The sequence below is a fragment of the Perca flavescens genome, chromosome 22 (genome assembly GCF_004354835.1).
Source record: "Perca flavescens isolate YP-PL-M2 chromosome 22, PFLA_1.0, whole genome shotgun sequence".
NCBI lineage: Eukaryota > Metazoa > Chordata > Actinopteri > Perciformes > Percidae > Perca > Perca flavescens.
In genome coordinates this window covers 23,203,045-23,229,961 of record NC_041352.1, presented here as the reverse complement: position 1 = coordinate 23,229,961, position 26,917 = coordinate 23,203,045, and the positions used below count along the sequence as shown (strand labels likewise).

General features: G+C 35.9%; 2 protein-coding genes across 5 annotated transcripts in view; one reads left to right on the top strand and one right to left on the bottom strand.

The window, feature by feature from the left end:
- drosha (drosha ribonuclease III) overlaps positions 1-8,647 on the top strand; it is a 100,916-nt gene extending 92,269 nt beyond the window's left edge. For both annotated transcript variants that reach the window (XM_028569592.1, XM_028569591.1), the window contains exon 32: positions 8,010-8,647. In XM_028569592.1, the coding sequence (XP_028425393.1) occupies positions 8,010-8,140 (131 nt within the window). In that variant the 3' untranslated portion in view covers positions 8,141-8,647. The remainder of the gene's footprint in view (positions 1-8,009) is intronic.
- A 623-nt stretch (positions 8,648-9,270) lies between these two features.
- Positions 9,271-26,917, bottom strand: part of LOC114549130 (cadherin-6) — a 77,395-nt gene continuing 59,748 nt past the window's right edge. For all 3 annotated transcript variants that reach the window (XM_028569316.1, XM_028569317.1, XM_028569318.1), the window contains 3 exons: positions 26,587-26,704; positions 26,074-26,325; positions 9,271-12,667 (listed from right to left, as the gene is read on the bottom strand). In XM_028569316.1, the coding sequence (XP_028425117.1) occupies positions 12,162-12,667; positions 26,074-26,325; positions 26,587-26,704 (876 nt within the window). In that variant the 3' untranslated portion in view covers positions 9,271-12,161. The remainder of the gene's footprint in view (positions 12,668-26,073; positions 26,326-26,586; positions 26,705-26,917) is intronic.

Genomic DNA, 26,917 nt, shown 5'->3' with positions numbered 1-26,917 from the left:
TTTCTGTCTGCTTCTGGCCCCTCTCCCTCACCTCCCTCCCTCCTTATCAGGGGGCGTAGTTCCATACACACACACACACTCTCTCTTCTGTGTCTTCCTCCGTCCCTAAATTCCTCCCATTTCCTCTCCCCAGTGTGCAGCTCTGTCATCATGATTGATAGATGCTCATTTCTAGCAAATGAACATTTCCCCCCTCATAAATTGCTGTTTCATGTGACTAGATTAGCAATGCCTTTTTAAAAGGTCAGTTAATTTAAAATCATCTCTTCAACTCTTCCTTCCTTTCGGCACAAAATGCTACCAGATCAAGGGCTTTGTCTGACTTTGTATTGTCACTTCATTTGAACCTGCCAATTTACAACTCTCACCACCATAGCTCATAAATGTTTTTTCACCCAGGGCTCCTGAATACCTGAGGTGAGCCTGTCAATTATATGATTTGAACTAATCATTAGAGAATTAAAAACGCAGATGGGCTGTGCAATTTTGAATTTGACCATTATTATATTAGTCTAGTAATAATAGTGATTTGTCGATGGACACAAATACACTATCTTGATGTGGAAGCACTGGCTACTAGAGGTTAGATTCTCTGCCCAAGCCCAAACTAGATATTTTCCACCACTATCCTTAGCCTAATTGGGTGGGGGAAAAGCTATGCCATAATCATGCGCAGCGTCTACTCCACTCGCACGCATCACACTGGGCCTGCTGTGCTGTATTGTGTAGCTTAAGTGCAACATGGAGCTTGAAGATGTAAAGAAAAAAATAAAAACAGGAGAAGTGGCCTACCTTTGAGCAAGTTTGGAGGAAAGTTGCAGGTATGGAACCAAAGTCGTGGGCAGTGACAACATATGTGTCGGCTTAGTCGAGTGCATTAAAGGAACACGCAGACTTATTGGGAATTTAGCTTATTCACCGTAACCCCCAGAGGAAGACAAGTCGATACATACCCTTCTCATCTCCGTGCGTGCTGTAACGCAGCCTGACGGTTCCAGCATTAGCTTAGCCCAGCACAGATCCTGCAGGTAACTGGTTCCAACTAGCCTACTGCTCCCAATTGTGACAAAAGTGACAAAATAACGCCAACATGTTCCTATTTACATGTTGTGATTTGTAGAGTCACAGCGTGTACAAAAAACAACGTAACATGAGACACAGCCATCTTCTAACAGTAAACAAACCGGGAACTATATTCTCAGACAGGCTTGCTGCGAGCATATCACTGAGCCCAAGTTCTATATTCTTCCGCTTGAGAATATAGTTCCCGGTTTGTTTACAGTTAGAAGACGGCTGTGTCTCATGTTACGTTGTTTTTTGTACAGGCTGTGACTATAAATCACAACATGTAAATAGGAACATGTTGGAGTTATTATGTCACTTATTCGGAGCAGTAAGATTGCTGGAACCATTTACCTGCATGTTCTGTGCTGGCCTGATGCCGCTGGAGCCGTCAGACAGCATTACAGCACGCACGGAGATGAGAAGGGTATGTATGGACTTGTCTAACTCTGGGGGTTACGGTGAATAAGCTAAATTCCCAATAAGTCGGCGTGTTCCTTTAAGTGCGGCACGCTGCTCGCCTATGACAGCAAAAAAACGGCGACGATGAACAGACACATGAAGCAGGCTCGCTATGGCAGAAAAGTTGATAGTCAGCCTTCATTGTCCTCTTTTGTTACTTCTCCAAGCATACCCCTTCGGGTTTAAATTGGGCTGGGGCTCATAATTACAGTTAATTTGTTGCGCCGGGCTCTGCTAGTATTTTTTTTGGGCCCGATCTGAGCTCTACTGGCTACACAAATCTCCCCCCAGCAAATCGTTAGTTGTGGTTGATCAGATCTTTTCCGCCATCTATCGTTTCCAGGTAGCGCTCATTATTTAGAGGTCATTTAGTGTTTTATTAATTATAGTCTGATGGTATTTTTTCTAAATTCACTATTCAAGCCTAAATGAATCATTTACATTCTGTTATTGTTCAACGTCTTTTTGGCAGGTCAGTCAGCAGAGTTAAAACCCTCCTTTGAAGGATCTGTGTGTCTCCTGACCGTGAGCTTATATAATCAGACTCAAGCTCATCTGCTGCAGAGCCGCCTGACGCATCAACTCCTCTCGGAGCCGCATTGTCTCTTGTGTGATTGTCGAGGGCCTCGCTTCATTTGTTCTCATAGCAAGACTAATCAAGGACATTAGCCCCGGTGTCATGTAATTCGTCATTGATTGTCTTGTTGGCCCTCACTGCAGCATCGGCTACACCATTACTCCTCTTGTACAACAGCCCTACCTTGTGTTACTCTCGGATCGAAGATGGCTCCCCGCAACGTGTCAGGATTCATTTCCATGTTTTATTTAAGGCCTCCTCGAGTATCAGGAGCACTTTGAGGCAGGATTGAACTTTTTGTTTCTGCTGCAGAGCTTTTCCCGGGCAGACAAGAAATCCGCGGCTCCAGTGGTGTCGGAGAGGTGAGAGACACGGCTGTGTTCAGTCAGACAGCTATGAGCTCATTAAAGAGAGCAAGGCCCAATATTTGGTGTGTGTGCTGTCTGCGGCCCGATCCGCTGGTGGCTGAGCTGATTCACATTTCATTATTTGATGGCCCCACGTTTTGACAGTCTCCTGCCTGTATCTGTCAAGGCAGAATTAAATGTTAACCAAGGCCCAGACTGGGAGAAAGATGAGTGCAAACAAATCGAGCTGAGAGCAGCCAGCTAGGGGAACAGAGTCAGCGGGAGGAAGGAGTTGGTGGTGCAGGGTTTCTCAGAGCCTGAGGGCTCCATGCACCATGCACCTTTAGGACTAAGGCGACATCAAATATACATGGAAACGGCTTAACCATTTATCATGCATCCTTTCAGATAATACTGTCTCTGTTTAAAGTCTCCACTCCCTCTCCAAGTCTCACCCCCCTCCCCTTCTCATTTTTTTTTTTTTTTTGTTAGCTTCCCCGCAGCTGCTTGTTTCTCAAACAATGCAATATCTGTTGAATAAGAGAAGAAGCCTCGATCTGCTGGAAGGGGGGACTACTTTTTTTTTTTTTCTCCGCTTTCTCTAAACCCCTTAATCTCCAGATAGAAGCATTGGATGGATAGAGGCAAAGTAAAATACAGTATGCAGGATCTCCATTCAATGTCTTGAGCCTTTTGTTTGGCCTTTGGCACGGCAGGGAAATCCCTTAGCAGCACTATACAGGTGCACTATTGGCTTGTTGACTGATGTGGTGCGCGCGAGCTCTAGGTGATAGACTCAGCCGACCCAGTCTATTGTGGAGTCCTCTCACAGCCTGAGCTTAGGCTGAATAGTGAATGCCTAAGTGAAAGGACACTGTATGTTCTTGTGCCCTTAAAAGGGGAGCTGATCCCTCATCGCAGATTCCACATCCAGCTGCTGTGTGAGCGCGCATTTCAGCACTGCATGTCGGGTGCCGGGCACAACAGGCCATGTTGTTGCCTAGCCCTCCCCCCACATACACACACACACACACACACACACACACACACACACCACAACCAACGGCCAGCGCTGCTCCAAAAGCAGCTACTCCCCGAATCTCAAGACTGTAATCCGCATCCTTGAGAGGAATTGTCGATAAACAAAAAGACCTGAGTGCTGCGTTACCACCTTAACCTTAAGGGTAATCAGTACACAGAGTGCGCCGTTTCTCAAAGGTGCTTTTCTCGAGAACGCTGGACAGCTGAGAATTCTCCACGTCTTGAACACAGACTGAAATGAAAAGGCTTGTGTATTCTTTAGCAACCCGTATTCTTTGACGCCTGCTCTTGTGCCGCATGTTAAACAATGTAAATGGCCAAAGCCTTTTTTTTTTTTCTTCTTCTTTCCTCTCGGGTGGGTTATTCTCAAGTCCTCTCCTAGAGAAAAATGCTGGTGATTTCCATATTTTAACTGCAATATGTAGTTTTCTCTCCAAGGCTCACCAACTGTTCCTTACGCCCCAAAAGCATATTGTTGTGTTTCTGTGTGTATCCATGCCTGTGTGCGCACCTGAAATTATCCTCAGAATAATTTTTTTTTGTTTGTTTCTCAGCACATTTTTTCTTTGGGATTCTTATTAGATATGTCCCCCTTTTAATAGGATATTGCCGTCATCTTGGTCTGTCTCTCTTTGTTGCCATAATGATGAACTAGAGTGTTGCAAAAGGCAGAATACTGTACATCCTCCTATTCACACGTCAAACACAAATGTTATGGGAATTTTAGTATTTCATTTACCATTGAAGGTTTTAGAATTCTCGACTCTCAACAACAACTAAGGTATTCCATGGCCTCTAGTTGTTTTACAGCCAATTCCTCCAGAAAACCAGTTGAAGAATGTGTTTTAAGGCCCACCCTGAGGCCAAATACTATTCAGTCCATAAAATGACAGAAAATAGTGAAAAATACCTCACAGCATCTTAGACCTTGGGGTGAAATTCTGTTTTGTCTGACCAACACAGAGAACAGAATTTCTTGCATTTCTAACTTGATAAATTACTTAAATGATTACAATTCTCAAATGCGTTCATTTAACACAGGAAACGCACACAAAAAAAAAAAAAAAAAAAAAGGTTCTGCCTGTGCTCTTTATTAGAAATTAGGCGTTCTTTAAATAAACCTTTTTGGAGTGATGAGGTTTCAAATGACTGATTTGCTAACTGCTGGAATAGCTCATCAGCACCAGAGAGGGCTTTGAGCACAACCCAGATGGATAATGTGAGAGACATTTTTACTTGTGCTCCTGTGGTGTGTTTGTCTCCAACCGTGGGTGTGCGTCTGCAGCAGTGGGACAGCAGCGGGACAGCAGCCGTTTCTGGATAACACAATATCCACACCAGATAGTTGAATAGTTTGCTCAAACCCCTAAGGCGCCATATTATCATCTGCGAGTCCACTGTCTGGACAATAGTAATAATTAAATTTTCCCATTTATCAGAGGATAATATACACTATCTGCAGCACAGGCCCTAAGTATTTAGACAGTGACACATGGTCTGTTGTTTTGGCTCTGTACTGCAGCACGTTGGATTTGAAATGAAACTGTGTGTGAGGTTAAAGTGCTGGCTCTCGGCTTTAAGGTGTTCGAGGATGGTTACAACTACACTGAGCAAACTTGTAGACCTTTTTATAAACGGTTCTTCCGAGGTTAGTACCAGGGAAATGATCAGAAACAAACAAGCAAAGACAACAAAGCATGTTTTATGACCCAATACTTCTTGGAAAGGTTAGTGTATTACTTGCTTAAAGGACAATTCCGGTGCAAAATGAACCTGAACATATGTGTACCGAGTCGAACGTTCTCTGGGATCTGTTTTCATGCTAATCAAATGTGTCTGTAGCTTGAAACTAGCTACCGCAAACCGGTGTTTAGCTGCTAACGCTAGCTTTCGGGGGCACAGGGTAAATCACTATTTCTACACCTATAACAACGCTGTGTTTGAGCTACGTTACTGGTTGCACGGCGTTCGTCGTTCGACTGGTCATGACTGTTAACCAAGATGGCGGCTGCATGTAAACGTTAACGCTACTGTCTTTATAATCTATCTTTGTAAATAAACTGTCTGTACACTTTCAAAGTTCTCAATGCTTCGGTTTGCATCTAGGGACCATCATTATGCTACCGTTTAAGAGTGGTGCTATTTTGAGCCTTGTTAATGGTGTAGAAATAGCGATTTACCCTTTGCCCCGAAAGCTAGCGTTAGCAGCTAAACACCGGTTTTCGGTAGCTAGTTTCAAGCTATAGACACATTCAATTAGCATGAAAACCGATCCCTAGGTTCATTTTGCGCCGGAATTGTCCTTTAAGACAAGAGTCAAAAAGTCTCCAACAGCTGACAGTGCTTTACCAGGGAAGATACAAGTGTCTGCTACATTTACAATCAAATGTAAATTAGTTCAATATGGTTTGGTCCTTTTTCAATTTGAGTATACAAAGGGCTACAACTCTCATCTACCATTCTACCTTCCCTCTTATTACAAACTCAACTTGCTAAAGTACAGAGCCAAAATACACTTTGTATAATAAACCACTAACAGAAAGGCCAGAATTACAACTTTTAGATTTGTTTTTGTGTGGGTCGTCTCTATTTTCCGTCAAAGACTGACTTTAAAACTTCTTTGGGGAAAAAATATTGAAAGACTGATTTTAATTTGTTGAGGTTTGCATGGTCATGGTCAGTGACCGGAAAAACTGCACAGTCAAATGTGTGTCTCAGCGAGTTGACACAAGCCACCGGGCCTCTGTCATGCGTGCCATTTTAAATTGAGTGTGTGCAGTGGATGGACCCAGTAATGTAAACACTTAATGGGAAATGAGCTAAGCTCTGAATAACAAAATTACTAACAGTGCTGCCTGATGGGTCGTTGGGTTGAATCCTGCTGGATTTCACAGGAAACTAAAGCTTCCAGTGAATTCCAGGTATCTCCAAATAGGATTATGTGTTCCTTTATGGTGTGGGAAATTCTGCTTAGTTTGGAGTTGAATTAAGCTGAATTGATTAGTCGACGGACAGAAAAATAACAACTATTTTGATAAAAATTGTGATAAAATAGTGCCAAACATTCTCTTCTTCCAACTTCTCAAAGGAGAAGATTTTCTGCTTTTTTCTGTTTAATATAATGGTTGTTTGGATATCTTTGGGTCATGGTTCTGTTGGTTGAAAAAAAAAAAGAAAGGCATTGGAAAATGTCATCTTGAAATTCTCAGAACATGTGATGGGAGCGTTTCACTATCCATTTTATATATTGCACAGAATGAACGATTTGTGGATCAATCGAACAAAAAAATCCATTGATAATTGTAATTATTAGTTGAATTGTTAGTTGCAGCTAGAGCAAACACGTTTAGTTATTTCACTGATTTACAGTTATGTTTTTCAGAAATAAAAATGCAATTAATTCTCTGGTTCGTGAATTGTGATGGTTTCTCTAGTCGCTTGGACTCCTGGTCAGACAAAACGACCGGTTTGAATACGCTTGGGCTTTAGGGGGAGTCTTAATGACTTAATTAATTTTTTTCCTGACATTTTTTAACACCAAACAATTGTTTTTCTTAGCTCGTGAAAAGTTGACGTTCGGGAGATGCGTGGTTATCACAGGACAGTGATGCAGCGTGGCTATACATGCAGTACCAAATAATGACCACCACTGGCTGAAAAGAAATTGTTGTAGTGGTTCAGTCTCAAAATAGCAAATGTCTTAATTGAAATGCAAAGTTATCTTTATAACTGTATCATAACACATTATGGCCTCAATAACTCATTTGTGTCTTGGTTGAGATTTGAAAAGAAGTTTAGGTGCATTTTTGAGTGTGTTTCCTTGATGAACAGGACCCCTAACCTTTCCAATTCGCTCATTACTGTTGACAATTTCGAAAACCTCATTGGTTGTGTGGCTTCAGCCAAGTTGGCAGAGAGCAGAAAACCCACATGGAGACTTCAGAACTTTTCTTTAGAAACTGATGGCTGATTAGATTCCTGTTTTTTTTTTTTTTTTTTCTCTACAGCTTACTGGTTGTCAACAATTAGCATTTGTCAGCTATAAAAGAGTTCTGGCAATCAGCAGTTTTATGTTAGTTTTCAAAGCAAAACTTATATAGATCATCCGTGCTCTAACTACAGAAGCCTATGTTAACACACTATCAGCTTGTATCTGTTTTTGTTACTTTCTCTGCTGTCACACCACACCATCTTATTGCAGATCTCATTTAGAAGTAATTATGTTATCAGATCTCACAGTCAGTGTGCTGAAACCAAACAAAGCTTGTCTAATTCCTTGTTACTTTATCATTAATAATGAAATAACAACATGAGGGCAATTGAATCATTCATTTGACCAAAGTGACATGACACTTGCTATGAAAACTATAGGCTGTGCAATTTGAGCCCTAAATTGCTGTCCTCGCCCAGTTGGAAACTGACCTTGTCTCTTCACACCCCTGCCTCTTTGTGTCTCTCTCTTTATCTGTTCTCCTTGGTCGACTTCTCTCTGTTTCCCACTCTGCTTCTCCCTGTACCAGATAACTTCCCACAGATGGCTCATCAGAAGCGCTTCATCGAGCGGAAATACAGACAGGAGCTGAAGGAGATGAGACGAGAGCGGGAGCGGCAGGAGAAGGAGACCGACGAGCCGGAGGAATGCAGGAAGTGACAGCACCTTTTTTTTTTTTTTTTTTTTTTTGGAGGCCAATCCGGATCCACATCCACATTAAGGAGCTCTGACTGCAAAGGTGGCAGCCGTCCAGGCAAGAGTTGGCAAAATACAGACGCCACAAGTAAACTGTGGAGCTGTGATAGTTTAGAAATGATGATTGACTGTTGCCTAAGTTCTACACGGACATTTGTGGGACACAGGTGAGCATTAGTTGGGTTGCTTTGACGCTTAACCCAGAGATTTGGGCTGAAATTAGTTTTTTTTTTGTCCACGATTTCATCTTTTATGCTGTTTAGTACTGTAGCACTGTCAAAAGTGGCCTTATGTTGTCTTATGTTTGTTTGTTGCCTAATCTTTAAATATTGAGTTAACATTTTAACCCAAAAACACAGCAGGCGCTCACAATGTCACTGAAACATGCCATAAAAAGTTTTTAAATGAAGTATGAAATGCTAAATAAACCATGGAATATTTTATTGTAAATAAAGTTTCAGATTAACTGTCGAAAATCATTCTTTTGCATTTATTGTGATCCGTACTCGCTCAGTGCTCCGCTAAGAGGCCTTAACCAGAAAAAGGGTTGAGTCAATTATAGTCAATCACTACAATGTCACCATCTGTCCCACATCTGCCACTCATCCTCTAATAATCAAAATGATTTTTTCTATCCCCCCCCCCTCTCTCTTTTTTTTAAACCTCTCTCCAAATCCGATTGGCTGTCTGACAGATCTTAATTATAGATTGTCTAATTAACAATTTCCTCAGCTCAGTAGCCTCTGGATCCAGCTATTTAACAACGGCCGTCATATGAATTACTATCTCGCGTGTAGAGTTGAGTCTTTTGTACTGAGATTTATTGTAGATAATACATACATACCTTTGAGGATGGTAAATCTCTTACCTGCTAGCCCGTGGCTGCTATCATATTTCAGATAAAAGTTAAATTATCCTTCATAACCCCGAAGAAAAAACAGTGAGCAGTCCTTTGGATCTACTACACAAGTACATAAACCTGTCAGATGTGTAACCCTCGATTTAATGTATTTTTTTTTTTTTAAATAATACCTCACAAAGAAAACAGAGGCTGATTTTTAAAGATATTTAATTGTGTCATATAAATACTCAGTAGAAAATATCACGTTTTACAAAGCAGATTGATGAATAGCCAACGATGTAGGGCCCTCTTACACTACCACGACCTCTCAAGTTGTTTCTACATTAACAAAACTCCACAGCTCAATCACATTGTCACCAACATAATATACCGCAGTAGAGGTTGAGCCCCAGGGGCCCACCGTGTCTACACATCAACAACCACAGGATCTACTGTATCTGGAGACAGAGGACATCAGCGTCACCATCTAGTTGCCTCAAATAATAAAAAAACAAAACAGAAGAGGCGGTGCTTTTTGAGATGTGCAACATTTTCTGTTATCTTAGCTGAGCATGGCGCCAATGCTTGGAGGCAATTATACTCTCCATAGGAAAACACAAGCACGTCTTCGTAATGGCGATATGCTGACACCCTGTATGAAGACAGAAAATAGTGAAGACTGAAGGGAGGAAAAAGAAAAAAGGCTTTTGCTGAGTGCTGCTGTCATGTTGATTTCCATTTGAGACCTCGCATTGGACCTTGAGGCAGAAAAATCAGCTTTGTTAGAGTGAAGGGTTTTTCAAAACCATTAATAGGTAATCATAGAAAACGTTGCTGCAGTCTGAAAATGGCCACTTACACAATGGGAGCGCCAGCAAAGAGCTAATAAACCAAGGGGCAAAAAAAAAAAAAACGTATACAATAGCCGGGCGTTAAGAATCTTCCAACCGCTGTGTTTTCAATTGGATTGTTTAATGCGCTGCACCGATGTCGAGCCTGATTTTGGAGAAAAAGTGTACCGCTGTGGCAATTTTGCGATTGTGTTTTGATATTACGGTTTCAAATGTCTGATGAATGTCAGCCTCTTCACAGGTTGGCCTTTTGCTAAAGTGAGGGCAGAGCTTGTTTTGGTTGGCCTCTTTTCTGTTTTTTTTCTCTTTATCATTCTGCCCTCCCAGTTCCTGGCCTTCGTTATTTCCAGACTATTTTTTTTTTCATTGTTAGGGGAGGTGAAGTAATTTGTTGATATTGCTTTTCTTTCTTTTTCTTTTCTAAATCGCTTTTAAAAACTAAACCGTTGTGTGTTGTTGCCGCAGGGTAATGTTTCGACCTCGTCTCGGAGAGACGCCTTATTCCACACCGGTCAAAGGTCAGGTCTTTTTAAAAAAAAAAAGGCTCTTAGTCCCACTGGGAAATCAGTTAGGTGAACACTTGGACTGGCTTCATGTTCAACACTACATACAGTACATGTAATGAAAGAGACCAGTGTACGGAAATCAGAAGAATTTTTAAAGGAAAATACTGGTGTTCTTTGCTTTTTGGCACATTTCCAAAAACTGCTATGTTACATTATTATACATTCGACTGTGCAGGGCCGAGCCCATCTCAGGACACGAAATGTTGATCAAACGAGTGTAAGAAAATCCTTCATTTTGTATTTCTTTTTTTAATGCTGTAGGTCACAATTAGATGGTTCTTTCTCTTCTTTTGGAAAGAATCTGACCCCCAAATTTAAGAAAATCCAGGCGAGAAGATTTGTATTTTTTAATTTAAGGCAACTCTTTTGACTCATATTATAGACTTTGATGCTTATGTAAAAGCATAAAAGCTTTACAGATGGACCGAGTCCAAGTTTAAATGCGCATGTATAATTGTTTTAATTCCAGTCGACATATCATTGTTCCGGCTTGGTACGTTGATTCAAATGTTACTTTTCCCTGTTGAAAATAAATTTGCATGATTCATTTTAATGCTAACTGTCCACGAGATGTTTAATCTAATGCCGTAGTTTCAAGCTCCAGTTAATGGGACTTAACACCATGCTGTACAGAGTGAAACATTTACACATTTCCGCGGTCGATATGAGCAACAAAAAAATAAAGAAAAGTCCAACAAGACCAGTATTTTCCTCTTGAGGATGGTGCACATTTAGATTGGTACATTTTTATCAATGTATCTTAGAAAATAACACTTATTTTGTGTACTTCATTTTTCAGCCAGTTGGCTGCACAGAGAAAAAAATGGTTCTGAAGACATTCAGCTCAACAAGGGAAATATTTGGTATTTGGCTCACCTCACTGCGAATGATCAAAGCTGTGTGGAGATGGAAATCCGATACTGCAAAAATAACTTAACTAGTGTTTTTTCAGATGTCAGATGTGGCTGTAAATTCCACGCAAGCTTTAAGCGGGAACGGCTTTTGTAAGCCTTAAAGAACAATTAGCCACTCGTCGACAGCAACGTGCCACGACGAAGAAAAATTTGATTATGCGTACCTCTCCAATCCCAACCCAACCTGTATCGAGATTTCACATTTTTCTCATCAAGAGATGAGGATGACAAAATGTTCTGGCTCGAGCAAAAAACTGTGGCTAACGTGAGGCAGCCGTCGCTGAAAGAGGGGATCGTTTGGAATAAAAATCCCTAGAAAACAAAACGACTGTACAGCGTATTGTATCATATTACCGTACGTACACAAGCTAAGATAGAACTCACAATATGCAGCATGTTTTTGTCCGAGAAACACTGAAAAATACATAGGCGTATCTGTTGGTTTTACAAAACTGCTTGTTGAACATGTCCATCAAACGCAGCTTTGGAGAAAAAGAAGAAATAAAATCGGTATATTTGGGCCTCATGTATATACACACACACACAAAAGTCTTGACACAAAGTCTCTTTTCACTGCACCCTGGCAAAAAAAAAAAAAAATGCAACTAACACTGACTTGACACACAAAGCCTACGTCCGGTCACCGGAGGGACAACTGAATGGTGCGCGGTAGCGGTGAAAGAGCACTTGGACAAATGGTGCTCGTTTCTCGGTCCTTTTTTTCTCGCTACGCGTGCGCCCAAAAAAATTGCACGAAAGTTTCATGGGCGCGTTTTGATTTCCGCGCTTTTCTCTTCCCGTGCCGGGCTCTCGTTAGGAATCCCTGTCGCTGTCGTCGTCGCCCCCGTACATGTCTGCCAGTTTCTTAAACCGGGGTCCCCACTCGCTCAGGTAGTTGTAGTCCTGGTCGCCCTCTGTGGTCACCGAGTCAAGCGAGCTGAGGGACTCCGCCACGGAGCCGTTCCCCTCGTAGGCGTAGGTGGCCAGGGAGTCGTAAGGCGGCGCCGTCGGGTCGCTGTCGTTGTCCTGGAGCCTCTGGTTGATGAAGTCTCTCACGTCCCCGTTGGTGTCCCGGATCGGGGGCAGCGCGGGCCGTCGGACCGCTGGGTAGAAGGTCTCGGGGACGATGTCCCTCCGCTGCTTGCTCTCCTCGATGGCCTCCGGGTTGCGCAGCGTGCCGATATCAAAGGCCTGAGTGTCCTCCTCTCCGCCCCCTTCGTCGTTGTAGCTGACAACGTTGTCTCTGACATCCTCTTTGGAGATGATCAGAGGCTCCTTCTTCCTCTGTCTCCTCAGGGCAGCAAACATCACCACGATCACTGCAGGGGGGGGGGGACCACAACAGAGAGAACGAGTTAGAGACTTTGGTGACTTTTTGCTGTTGTTTCTTTGCTCCCTCTCTTTGTTTCTGAAGGCCATGTGACCGTCCAGGGGGAATTCGTGATGTCGCAGGAGTGTTCACTGATGTTCAGGGACTTTGTCTGACTTTGTAGAAACAGACTCAGCTACCAACAAGTAGGCCCCCGGGCCACTGCATTCTTTGGCTTTTAAAAATCACAAAAGAATGCAGTTTAGGAACACAACAAAGGGACACGTACACGTGTGTTAGAAAAACACACATGTACGTGCCCCCCCCCCCCCCGTCTATGTCGCCGACTACTCATTGACTGGATGTCCCTCGGCTTGCAAAACTTTTGGTTTGGGGAAACATCAACAAACTTCAAGCTGAAGATGGCACGTTTTGAGGAAAATTTGAACTGTAATGATTTACTAAGAATATTTGAATATAAGGATAATGTTTGGGACCGATTGGCAGGGATTTGCTACGGACAAACTACATAAAGCGATACACATGCAAGCTAATTTCGTTTAACCACGTATCCAGCTGATATGAATAGCTCACGTCAATGTGTCATGGTTAACACTTCACTTCATTTAATATTTTACGTGCCGTTTTCTTTTGCGAGGTGCAAATGTTCCAGTAAAACAAGTTCCTTCATGAGCCCAATTTGCAGACACACCGTCGCTGTGTGGTCTAGCAGTTAAGGTGGTCTGGCAAGAAGGACTTGGTACACCCCAATATTCAGAAATATAAGATAAGATTTTTTTGACATACTTTCCTATCACATAATTACAGCAAAAATTATCACATTATTGACTTTTTACCATACTGTATTATTACTTTTAATTATCATACTATACAATGACATTTTTCTGATTTTTTTTTTTCACAAATAATACTATACATTTTTTTATACGGCAAACTATAATGACTTCAATATACTATACTATGACTTTAGTGACATTTTTGTGACTTTTTACGACATACCCTAATACGATTGTTTTCGACATAGTATGCTATGACGTTTTTAAGACCTTTATTAAGACGTTATTAAGACTTTTATTCGACATACTATACTATGACATTTTATGAATTTTTACACATACTATACTATGACCTTTTATGACATACCTAATAGTACTATGACTTTTTATGACATTTTTCGACATATAACATGCCTTGTTTCGACAAACTATACTATGACCTTTCTGTGACTTTCCATGACATGCTATCTTTTTTTTACTTTTTTCGACTTACTATGCTATGGCCTTATTTTTGACATACTATACTGAGATTTTACATTACATTTTTCGGGATACTTATACTATGACTTTTTATGACCTACTATACTATGACTTTTTCAACTTACTATACTATTTTTTATGACTTTCTCGACAAGCTATACTTTGTCTTTTTTTGACATACTGTACTAGGACTTTTTAACACAGAGGGTGGTGAAAATGGCTCAGAACATCAACCGGAGGTAACTGCCATCAATGGAGGAACTCTACATCCAGGAGAATAGGAGCCATCAGGATCATCAGCCTGCTGCTGTCTGGCAGACAGTACCACAGCATCCCGTTCCCTCACCACCAGGCTCAGGGGCAGTTTCAGGATCATAACACTGCTGAGCTAATCACTACATTTTCATCACTGTATATATTACTAATCATTATGCACAATTTAGTACATTCCTGTTTACATAACAGAATGTTAATTTTGAAATTACTGTGTACCACAAATGTTTTATTTACGATTTACATGATATATTTTATAAGATATTTAGTTTTGCCTTTTTATTTTATTTTGAAACCCATATGTCATACATTCTTTACTATGGTTAGAGATGTGCATTGCCATTGACTGCTTCGTTTCGAATGTTTTGCATATGTACTCAATAAAGAATTTGAAACTACCAACTATAAAAATGAACATTTTGTCATGTCGAAAACTATAGTGCAGAAAAAAGTCAAAAAAGCCATAGTGTAGTATGTTGTAAAAAGTCACAAAAAAATTCATAGTATGTCGACAAAAAGTCATAAAAAAACATAGTATAGCATGTCGAAAGAAAAAAAGCCATTGTATAGTATGTCGGAAAAAGTCAAAAAAAAAAAAAAAAAGCCATTGTATAGTATGTCGAAAAAAGTCACAATATAGAGTGTCGAAAAAAGTCACAGTGTGTCAAAAAAAGCCATACTATAGTAAGTTGAAAAAAATGTATGTATTGTATGTCGAAAAAAGTCATTAAGTGACAAAAAAGCCATAGTATAATATGTCGAAAAAAGTCTTAGTATAGTATATTGAAAAAAGTCAAAAAAGTCTTGGTATAGATTGTGGAAAAAAAGTCATAGTATAGTACGTCCAAAAAAGTCATAGTATAGCATGTTGAAAGAGTGTTAGTATATTGTGTCGAAAAAAGTGACAAAAAAGTCATAGTATAGCATGTTGACAAAAGTCATAGTATAGTATGTTGAAAAAAGTCAAAAAAGTCATAGTATAGTATGTCGACAAAAGTCATAATATGGTAGGTCCAAAAAAGTCACAAAAAAGCCATAGTATAGTAAGTCGAAAAAAGTAAAAAATGTATACTACCTAAGGAATACCATAATAGGTAGTATAGTCCGTCCAAAAAGTCACAAAAAAGCCATAGTATAGTATGTCGAAAAAAGTCAAAAATGTATACTACCTAAGGAATACCATAATAGGTAGTATAGTCCGTCCAAAAAGTCACAAAAAAGCCATAGTATAGTATGTCGAAAAAAAGTCATAATATAGTATGTCGGAAAAAGTCATAGTATAGTGTGTTGACAAAAGTCATAGTATAGTATGTTGAAAAAAGCCATAGTATAGCATGTCAAAAAAAGTCATAGTATATTATGTCCAAAAAAGTCACAAAAAAGCCATAGTATAGTAAGTCGAAAAGAATTCATAGTATAGTAAGTCGAAAAAAGTCATAGTATAGCATGTCGAAAGAGTCTTAGTATAGTATGTTGACAAAAGTCATAGTATAGTATGTCCAAAAAAGTCAGAAAAGTCATAGTATAGTAAGTCGAAAAACACCATAGTATAGCATGTCAAAAAAAGTCATAGTATATTATGTCCAAAAAAGTCACAAAAAAGCCATAGTATAGTATGTCGAAAAAAAATCATAGTATAGCATGTTTACAAAAGTCATAGTATAGTATGTCGACAAAAGTGACAAAAAGTCATACTATAGTATGTTGAAAAAAGTTTTAAAAAAGCCATAGTATAGTATGTCGAAAAAAGTGAAAAAAGGCATAGTATAGTATGTCAAAAAAAGCCATAGTATATCATGTTGACAAAAATTCATAGTATAGTATGTCGAAAAAAGTCATAGTATAGTATGTCGAAAAAAAGTCATAATATGTTAGGTCCAAAAAAGTCCCAAAAAAGCCATAGTATAGTATGTCGAAAAAAGTCACAAAAGTCATTGTATAGTATGTCGAAAAAAGTCACAATATAGAGTGTCGAAAAAAGTCACATAGTGTGTCAAAAAAAGCCATACTATAGTAAGTTGAAAAAATGTATGTATTGTATGTCGAAAAAAGTCATAGTATAGTATGTCGGAAAAGGTCATAGTATAGTGTGTCAAAAAAAGTCATAGTATAGTATGTCCAAAAAATGTCACAAAAAAGCAATAGTATAGCATGTTGAAAAAAGTCAAAAAAGACAGTATAATATGCCGAAAAAAGCCAAAGTCTTAGTATAGTGTATCGAAAAAAGTCAAAAAAGTTATGGTATAGATAGTGGAAAAAAAGTCATAGTATAGCATGTTGACAAAACTCATAGTATAGTATGTTGAAAAAAGCCATAGAATAGCATGTCAAAAAAAAGTCATAAAAAAAGTCAAAAGTCCCAAAAATAGTCTTAGTATAGTATGTTGTATGTCGAAAAAGTCATAGTATAGTATGTCAAAAAAAAAAAAGTCATAGTATAGTAAGTCGAAAAACACCATAGTATAGCATGTCAAAAAAAAGTCATAGTATAGTATGTCCAAAAAAAGTCAAAAAAAAGCCATAGTAAGTATGTCGAAAAAAAAATCATAGTATAGCATGTTTACAAAAGTCATAGTATAGTATGTCGACAAAAAAGTGACAAAAAGTCATAGTATAGTATGTGAAAAAAAAGTTTTAAAAAAGCCATAGTATAGTATGTCGAAAAAAAGTGAAAAAAAGGCATAGTATATAGTAAAGCCATAGTATATCATGTTGAAAAAAATTCATAGTATAGTATGTCGAAAAAAGTCATAGTAAGTATGTCAATAAAAAAAAATGTTAGGTCCAAAAAGTCCCAAAAAGCCATAGTATAGTATGTCGAAAAAAGTCAAAAAAATAGTATAGTATGTCGAAAAGTCACAATATAAAAAGCCATAGTATAGTATGTCAAAAAGTCATAGTAAAGTCAAAAAAATGTATGTATTATGTTGAAAAAGTCATAGTATAGTATGTCGGGAAAAAAAGTGACAAAAAAGTCATAGTATAGTATGTCAAAAAATGTCACAAAAAAGCAATAGTATAGTAAAAAAAAGTCAAAAAGACATAGTATAGTAAAAAAAGCCAAAGTCTTAGTATAGTATAGAAAAAGTCAAAAAAAAAGTGGAAAAAAGTCATAGTATAGCATGTTAAAAACTCATAGTATAGTATGTCAAAAAAAAAGCCATAGAATAGCATGTCAAAAAAAAGTCAAAATGTTGGGTCAAAAAGTCCCAAAAAGCCATAGTATAGTATGTCGAAAAAAAAAAAAAGTCATAGTATAGTATGTCGAAAAAAAGTCATAATATTGACAAAAAAATTCATAGTATAGTAAGTCCATAGTATAGCATGTCAAAAAAAAGTCATAGTATAGTAAAAAAAAAAGCCATAGTATAGTATGTTGAAAAAAAAATCATAGTATAGCATGTTTAAAAAGTCATAGTATAGTATGTCGACAAAAGTGACAAAAAGTCATAGTATAGTATGTTGAAAAAAAAAGTTTTAAAAAGTCATAGTATAGTATGTCGAAAAAAAGTGAAAAAAGGCATAGTATAGTATGTCGAAAAAAAAGCCATAGTATATCATGTTGAAAAAAAAAAGTCATAGTATAGTATGTCAAAAAAAGTCAAAAAAAAGCCATAATATAGTATGTTGACAAAAAGTCATAGTATAGTATAAAAAAAAAAAAGTCATAGTATAGTATGTTGAAAAAAAGTCTTAGTATAGTATGTCAAAAAGTGAAAAAAAGTCATAGTATAGTATGTCGAAAAAAGTCATAGTATAGTATGTCGAAAAAAGTCATAGTATAGTATGTCCAAAAAAGTCACAAAAAAGCCATAGTATAGTAAGTCGAAAAAAAAAAGTCATAGTATAGTATGTCGAAAAAAAGTCATAGTATAGTATGTCGAAAAAAAAGTCATAGTATAGTATGTCAAAAAAAGTCATAGTATAGTATGTCGGAAAAGGTCATAGTATAGTGTGTCAAAAAAAGTCATAGTATAGTATGTCCAAAAATGTCACAAAAAAGCAATAGTATAGCATGTTGAAAAAAGTCAAAAAAGACAGTATAATATGCCGAAAAAAGCCAAAGTCTTAGTATAGTGTATCGAAAAAAGTCAAAAAAGTTATGGTATAGATAGTGGAAAAAAAGTCATAGTATAGCATGTTGACAAAACTCATAGTATAGTATGTTGAAAAAAGCCATAGAATAGCATGTCAAAAAAAAGTCATAATATGTTAGGTCCAAAAAAGTCCCAAAAAAGCCATAGTATAGTATGTCGAAAAAAGTCACAAAAGTCATAGTATAGTATGTCGACAAAAGTCATAATATGGTAGGTCCAAAAAAGTCACAAAAAAGCCATAGTATAGTAAGTTGAAAAAAACCATAGTATAGCATGTCAAAAAAAGTCATAGTATAGTATGTCCAAAAAAGTCACAAAAAAGCCATAGTATAGTATGTCGAAAAAAAATCATAGTATAGCATGTTTACAAAAGTCATAGTATAGTATGTCGACAAAAGTGACAAAAAGTCATAGTATAGTATGTTGAAAAAAAGTCATAATATGTTAGGTCCAAAAAAGTCCCAAAAAAGCCATAGTATAGTATGTCGAAAAAAGTCACAAAAGTCATTGTATAGTAAAAAAAAAAAAAAAAAAAGTCACAATATAGAGTGTCGAAAAAAGTCACATAGTGTGTCAAAAAAAGCCATACTATAGTAAGTTGAAAAAATGTATGTATTGTATGTCGAAAAAAGTCATAGTATAGTATGTCGGAAAAGGTCATAGTATAGTGTGTCAAAAAAAGTCATAGTATAGTATGTCCAAAAAATGTCACAAAAAAGCAATAGTATAGCATGTTGAAAAAAGTCAAAAAAGACAGTATAATATGCCGAAAAAAGCCAAAGTCTTAGTATAGTGTATCGAAAAAAGTCAAAAAAGTTATGGTATAGATAGTGGAAAAAAAGTCATAGTATAGCATGTTGACAAAACTCATAGTATAGTATGTTGAAAAAAGCCATAGAATAGCATGTCAAAAAAAAGTCATAATATGTTAGGTCCAAAAAAGTCCCAAAAAAGCCATAGTATAGTATGTCGAAAAAAGTCACAAAAGTCATAGTATAGTATGTCGACAAAAGTCATAATATGGTAGGTCCAAAAAAGTCACAAAAAAGCCATAGTATAGTAAGTCGAAAAAAACCATAGTATAGCATGTCAAAAAAAGTCATAGTATAGTATGTCCAAAAAAGTCACAAAAAAGCCATAGTATAGTATGTCGAAAAAAAATCATAGTATAGCATGTTTACAAAAGTCATAGTATAGTATGTCGACAAAAGTGACAAAAAGTCATAGTATAGTATGTTGAAAAAAGTTTTAAAAAAGCCATAGTATAGTATGTCGAAAAAAGTGAAAAAAGGCATAGTATAGTATGTCGAAAAAAGCCATAGTATATCATGTTGAAAAAAAGTCATAGTATAGTATGTCCAAAAAAGTCACAAAAAAGCCATAATATAGTATGTTGACAAAAATTCATAGTATAGTATGTCGAAAAAAGTCATAGTATAGTATGTCGAAAGAGTCTTAGTATAGTGTGTCAAAAAAGTGACAAAAAGTCATAGTATAGTATGTCGAAAAAATTCTAGTATAGCATGTCGAAAAAAGTAAAAAAAAGCCATAGTATAGTATGTCCAAAAAAGTCACAAAAAAGCCATAGTATAGTAAGTCGAAAAAAAGTCATAGTATAGTATGTCGAAAAAAAGTCACAGTATAGTATGTCGAAAAAAGTCATAGTATAGTATGTCGGAAAAAAGTCATAGTATAGTATGTCGGAAAAGGTCATAGTATAGTGTGTCAAAAAAAGTCATAGTATAGTATGTCCAAAAAATGTCACAAAAAAGCAATAGTATAGCATGTTGAAAAAAGTCAAAAAAGACAGTATAATATGCCGAAAAAAGCCAAAGTCTTAGTATAGTGTATCGAAAAAAGTCAAAAAAGTTATGGTATAGATAGTGGAAAAAAAGTCATAGTATAGCATGTTGACAAAACTCATAGTATAGTATGTTGAAAAAAGCCATAGAATAGCATGTCAAAAAAAAGTCATAATATGTTAGGTCCAAAAAAGTCCCAAAAAAGCCATAGTATAGTATGTCGAAAAAAGTCACAAAAGTCATAGTATAGTATGTCGACAAAAGTCATAATATGGTAGGTCCAAAAAGTCACAAAAAAGCCATAGTATAGTAAGTTGAAAAAAACCATAGTATAGCATGTCAAAAAAAGTCATAGTATAGTATGTCCAAAAAAGTCACAAAAAAGCCATAGTATAGTATGTCGAAAAAAAATCATAGTATAGCATGTCGAAAAAGTCATAGTATAGTATGTCGAAAAAAAAAGTGACAAAAAGTCATAGTATAGTATGTTGAAAAAAGTTTTAAAAAGCCATAGTATAGTATGTAAAAAAGAAAAAAAGGCATAGTATAGTATGTCGAAAAAAAATAGTATATCATGTTGAAAAAAAGTCATAGTATAGTATGTCAAAAAAAAAGTCAAAAAAGCCATAATATAGTATGTTGAAAAAATTCATAGTATAGTATGTTGAAAAAAAAGTCATAGTATAGTATGTCGAAAAAGTCTTAGTATAGTGTATCAAAAAAAGTGACAAAAAGTCATAGTATAGTATGTTGAAAAAAATTCTAGTATAGTATGTTGAAAAAAAGTATAAAAAGTCAAAAAAAGTATAGTATGTTAAAAAAGTCACAAAAAAGCCATAGTATAGTATGTCGAAAGAGTCTTAGTATAGTGTGTCATAAAAGTGACAAAAAAGTCATAGTATAGCATGTTTACAAAAGTCATAGTATAGTATGTCGACAAAAGTGACAAAAAGTCATAGTACAGTATGTTGAAAAAAGTTTTAAAAAAGCCATAGTATAGTATGTCGAAAAAAGTGAAAAAAGGCATAGTATAGTATGTCGAAAAAAGTCACAAAAAAGCCATAGTATATCATGTTGAAAAAAAGTCATAGTATAGTATGTCCAAAAAAGTCACAAAAAAGCCATAGTATAGTATGTTGACAAAAATTCATAGTATAGTATGTCGAAAAAAGTCATAGTATAGTATGTCGAAAGAGTCTTAGTATAGTGTGTCAAAAAAGTGACAAAAAGTCATAGTATAGTATGTCGAAAAAATTCTAGTATAGCATGTCGAAAAAAGTTAAAAAAAGCCATAGTATAGTATGTCCAAAAAAGTTACAAAAAAGCCATAGTATAGTAAGTCGAAAAAAAGTCATAGTATAGTATGTCGAAAAAAGTCATAGTATAGTATGTCGAAAAAAGTCATAGTATAGTATGTCGAAAAAAGTCAAAGTATAGTATGTCGGAAAAAGTCATAGTATAGTGTGTCGAAAAAAGTCATAGTATAGTATGTCCAAAAAAGTCACAAAAAAGCAATAGTATAGCATGTTAAAAAAAGTCAAAAAAGACAGTATAATATGCAGAAAAAAGTCAAAGTCTTAGTATAGTGTATCGAAAAAAGTCAAAAAAGTTATGGTATAGATAGTGGAAAAAAAGTCATAGTATAGCATGTTGACAAAAGTCATAGTATAGTATGTTATGAAAAAAAAAAAAAATAGTATTAGTATATGTCAAAAAAGTCAAAAATCATGGTTGGGTAAAAAAAAGTCACAAAAAAGCCATAGTATAGTATGTCGAAAGAGTCTTAGTATAGTGTGTCATAAAAGTGACAAAAAAGTCATAGTATAGTAAGTTGAAAAAAGTCATAGTATAGCATGTCGAAGAAAGTCAAAAAAGACAGTATAATATGTCGAAAAAAGCAAAAAAAAGTCTTAATATATAGTGTATCGAAAAAAGTCATAACATGGTAGGTCCAAAAAAGTCACAAAAAAGCCATAGTATAGTGAGTCGAAAAAAAGTCATAGTATAGTATTTCGAAAAAAAGTCATAGTATAGTATGTCGAAAAAAGTCATAGTTTAGTATGTCGGAAAAAGTCATAGTATATGCTGTCCAAAAAAGTCATAGTATAGTATGTCCAAAAAATTCACAAAAAAACAATAGTATAGCATGTTAAAAAAAGTCAAAAAAGACAGTATAATATGCCGAAAAAAGTCAAAGTCTTAGTATAGTGTATCGAAAAAAGTCAAAAAAGTTATGGTATAGATAGTGGAAAAAAAGTCATAGTATAGCATGTTGACAAAAGTCAAAGTATAGTATGTCGGAAAAAGTCATAGTATAGCATGTTGACAAAAGTCATAGTATAGTATGTTGAAAAAAGCCATAGTATAGGATGTCAAAAAAAAGTCATAATATGTTAGGTCCAAAAAAGTCACAAAAAAGCCATAGTATAGTATGTCGAAAGAGTCTTAGTATAGTGTGTCATAAAAGTGACAAAAAAGTCATAGTATAGTAAGTTGAAAAAAGTCATAGTATAGCATGTCGAAGAAAGTCAAAAAAGACAGTATAATATGTCGAAAAAAGCCAAAAAAGTTTTAGTATAGTGTATCGAAAAAAGTCAAAAAAGTCATGGTATGGTGTAAAAAAAGTCATAGTATAGCATGTCGAAAAAAGTCAAAAATGTCATAGTATAGTATGTCGAAAAAAGTCACAAAAAGCCATAGTATAGTATGTTGAAAAAAAGTCATAGTATAGTATGTCGGAAAAAGTCATAGTATAGTGTGTCGAAAAAAGTCATAGTATAGTATGTCCAAAAAAGTCACAAAAAAGCAATAGTATAGCATGTTGAAAAAAGTCAAAAAAAGACAGTATAATATGCCGAAAAAAGTCAAAGTCTTAGTATAGTGTATCGAAAAAAGTCAAAAAAGTTATGGTATAGATAGTGGAAAAAAAGTCATAGTATAGCATGTTGACAAAAGTCATAGTATAGTATGTTGAAAAAAGCCATAGTATAGCATGTCAAAAAAAAGTCATAATATGTTAGGTCCAAAAAAGTCACAAAAAAGCCATAGTATAGTAAGTCGAAAAAAATTCATAGTATAGTAAGTCAAAAAAAGTCATAGTATAGCATGTCGAAAGAGTCTTAGTATATTGTGTCGAAAAAAGTGACAAAAAAGTCATAGTATAGCATGTTGACAAAAGTCATAGTATAGTATGTCGACAAAAGTCATAGTATAGTATGTCGAAAAAAAGTCTAGTATAGCATGTCAAAAAAGTCATAATATGGTATGTCCAAAAAAGTCACAAGAAAGCCATAGCATAGTAAGTCGAAAAAAAGTCATAGTAGATTATGATCAAAAGAGTCTTAGTATAGTGTGTCATAAAAGTGACAAAAAAGTCATAGTATAGTAAGTTGAAAAAAGTCATAGTATAGCATGTCAAAGAAAGTCAAAAAAAAGTCTTAGTATAGTGTATCGAAAAAAGTCAAAAAAGTCATGGTATGGTGTAAAAAAAGTCATAGTATAGTATGTCGAAAAAAGTCAAAAATGTCATAGTATAGTATGTCGAAAAAAGTCACAAAAAAGCCATAGTATAGTATGTCAAAAAAAGTCAAAAAGGTCATAGTATAGTCCGTCCAAAAAGTCACAAAAAAGCCATAGTATAGTATGTCGAAAAAAAGTCATAGTATAGCATGTTGATAAAAGTCATAGTATAGTATGTCGACAAAAGTGACAAAAAGCCATAGTATAGTATGTTGAAAAAAGTTTTAAAAAAGCCATAGTATAGTATGTCCAAAAAAGTCACAAAAAAGCCATAGTATAGCATGTTGACAAAAGTCATGTCGAAAAAAGTAAAAAAAAAGTCATAGTATAGTATGTTGAAAAAAGCCATAGTATAGCATGTCAAAAAAAAGTCATAATATGTTAGGTCCAAAAAAGTCACAAAAAAGCCATAGTATAGTAATAAAAAAAAAAAAAAATTCATAGTATAGTAAGTCGAAAAAAGTCATAGTATAGCATGTCGAAAGAGTCTTAGTATAGTGTGTCGAAAAAAGTGACAAAAAAGTCATATTATAGTATGTCCAAAAAAGTCACAAAAAAGCCATAGTATAGTTTGTCGAAAAAAAGTCATAGTATAGCATGTTGACAAAAGTCATAGTATAGTATGTCGACAAAAGTCATAGTATAGTATGTCAAAAAAAGTCATAGTATAGTATGTCGAGAAAAGTCATAGTATAGTATGTCGAAAAAAGTCTAGTATAGCATGTCTAAAAAAGTAAAAAAAAGTCATAGTATAGTATGTCGAAAAAAGCCATAGTATAGCATGTCAAAAAAAGTCATAATATGGTATGTATAAAAAAAGTCACAAAAAAGCCATAGTATAGTAAGTCGAAAAAAAGTCATAGTATAGTATATCGAAAGAGTCTTAGTATAGTGTGTCATAAAAGTGACAAAAAAGCCATACTATAGTAAGTCGAAAAAAAGTCATAGTATATCGAAAGAGTCTTAGTATAGTGTGTCATAAAAGTGACAAAAAAGTCATAGTATAGTAAGTTGAAAAATACCATAGTATAGTATGTCGAAAAAAGTCACAAAAAAGCCATAGTATAGTATGTCGAAAAAAGTCAAAAAGGTCATAGTATAGTCCGTCCAAAAAGTCACAAAAAAGCCATAGTATAGTATGCTGAAAAAAGTAAAAAAATTCATAGTATAGTATGTCGAAAAAAGTCATAGTATAGCATGTTGACCAAAGTGATAATATAGTATTTCGACAAAAGGTCATAGTCGTGCATGTCGAAACAAAAAGTTTGAAAAAAGCCATAGTATATCATGTCGAAAAAAAGTCATAGTATAGTATGTTGAAAAAATTCTAGTATAGCATGTCAAAAAAAGTTTAAAAAAGCCGTAGTATAGTATGTCGAAAAAAGTTTAAAAAAAGCCATAGTATAGTAAGTCGAAAAAAAGTCATAGTATAGTACTGTATGTCGAAAAAAGTCATAGTATAGTATGTCGAAAGAGTCTTAGTATAGAGTGTCGAAAAAAGTCACAAAAAAGCAATAGTATAGCATGTCGAAAAAAGTCAAAAAAGACATAGTATAATATGTCGAAAAAAGTAAAAAAAAGTCTTAGTATAATGTATAGAAAAAAGTCAAAAAAGTTATGGTATAGATAGTGGAAAAAAAGTCATAGTATAGTATGTCCAAAAAAAGTCAAAAATGTCATAGTATAGTCCGTCCAAAAAAGTCACAAAAAAGCCATAGTATAGTATGTCGAAAAGTCATAGTATAGTAAGTCAAAAAAGTCAATGTGTAGTATGTTGAAAAAAGTCATAGTATAGTATGTAGAAAAAACTCATAAAAAGCCATAGTATATCATGTCGAAAAAAAGTCATGGTATATAGTGTTTTGAAAAAAGCCATAGTATAGTATGTCGAAAAAAGTAAAAAAAAAAAAAAAGTCATAGTATAGTATGTCGAAAAAAGTAAAAAAAACCATAGCATAATATTTTGAAAAAAGCCATAGTACAATATGTCAAAAAAGTCATAATATGGTATGTCCAAAAAAGTCACAAAAAAGCCATAGTATAGTAAGTCAAAAATTGAATAAGAAGTCAAAATATAGTAAAACAAAAAATGGCATCAGAGTTATGCATATAAGCATAACTTTGGGTTGCAATAAAGCACAATGTTCCATTTTCTCAGCTCAGGTGCTGTAGATCTTTGCTGCTTTGTTGTTCAAATCAAATTAACACGTCAGCCATGGTCACTGGAAGAATTACCTGCCCACAGGAAGTGAAGAATCAAATTAAGGAGTGAAATACAAAACTGTCTCTTTATCACCTGCAAGAGGGGCTTTGCAACATAAGGAAGGAGTGTAGCTTTTATAAACACTCAAATCTAATACTCAGTGAAAACCAACCGGGTTGAATACAGCTTAAAATCTTTACAAGATGGAGCTGAAGGTGGTTGCTTCTCATACAGTCTGTACTCACTGAGCAGAATGACGACACAGAGCAAAATGGCCACCAGGGCTCCCGTGCTGAGTCCCGCCCTCGCGGTGAATGCCTCGGCGTTGCACAGCTTCATGTTGCCCTCGCGATCGCAGGTGCACACTCTGATGGTCAGGGTGTTGGTGCTGCTTTGCATTGGGAACTCTCCGTCAGAAATGACCACAGGCACGTGATAAATGCTCTTCTGCAGACTGTTGTAGCTGTTCCTCCTTGTTAGGATCCAGGCCGTGTTGTCTGAAAACAAACGGGATGTCCGGTTACTACGCGGCAAATCCATAACCTGAATGAATATTTCAATAAACGCTGCTGGAAATTTCATTTGGACTGGGAATGTGCTTTTAGTGCCGTGAGATGAAAAACTAATAAATCACATCATGGGCAGTACAGCACTGGATGTGGTTAAGTTTAACAACAGGTATAAGTGCCTTATGGAAACATTATACAGACGATTGAAGTTAATGTGATGACCGCAAGCATCAGCTGAGAGTGTATTACCTTTGTTATCACGGACAGAGAAGTTGGCCTTCCCAGCAGCCTCCTGTGCGAGACTGAAGAAGAATCGGTGTCCTCCGAGTGGCTCGTCAGGGTCTGTGGCGCTCACGGTTTGGATCCTCTGAAAAAAGAAACAGAGGTGATTTACACATTAAACTTCCAGCAGCCATATTTAAGGAACTCAACGTTAGCTATGAATAACTAAGCAATTCAACATAATATAACCATCTCAAAAGGTTTCAATAGACACTTTTTTTCACTCTAGGAATGAATCAGTTAATCACCGATATACTTGATTGATGTTTACCTGTAGATGTGAGTATGCTAGTATCTG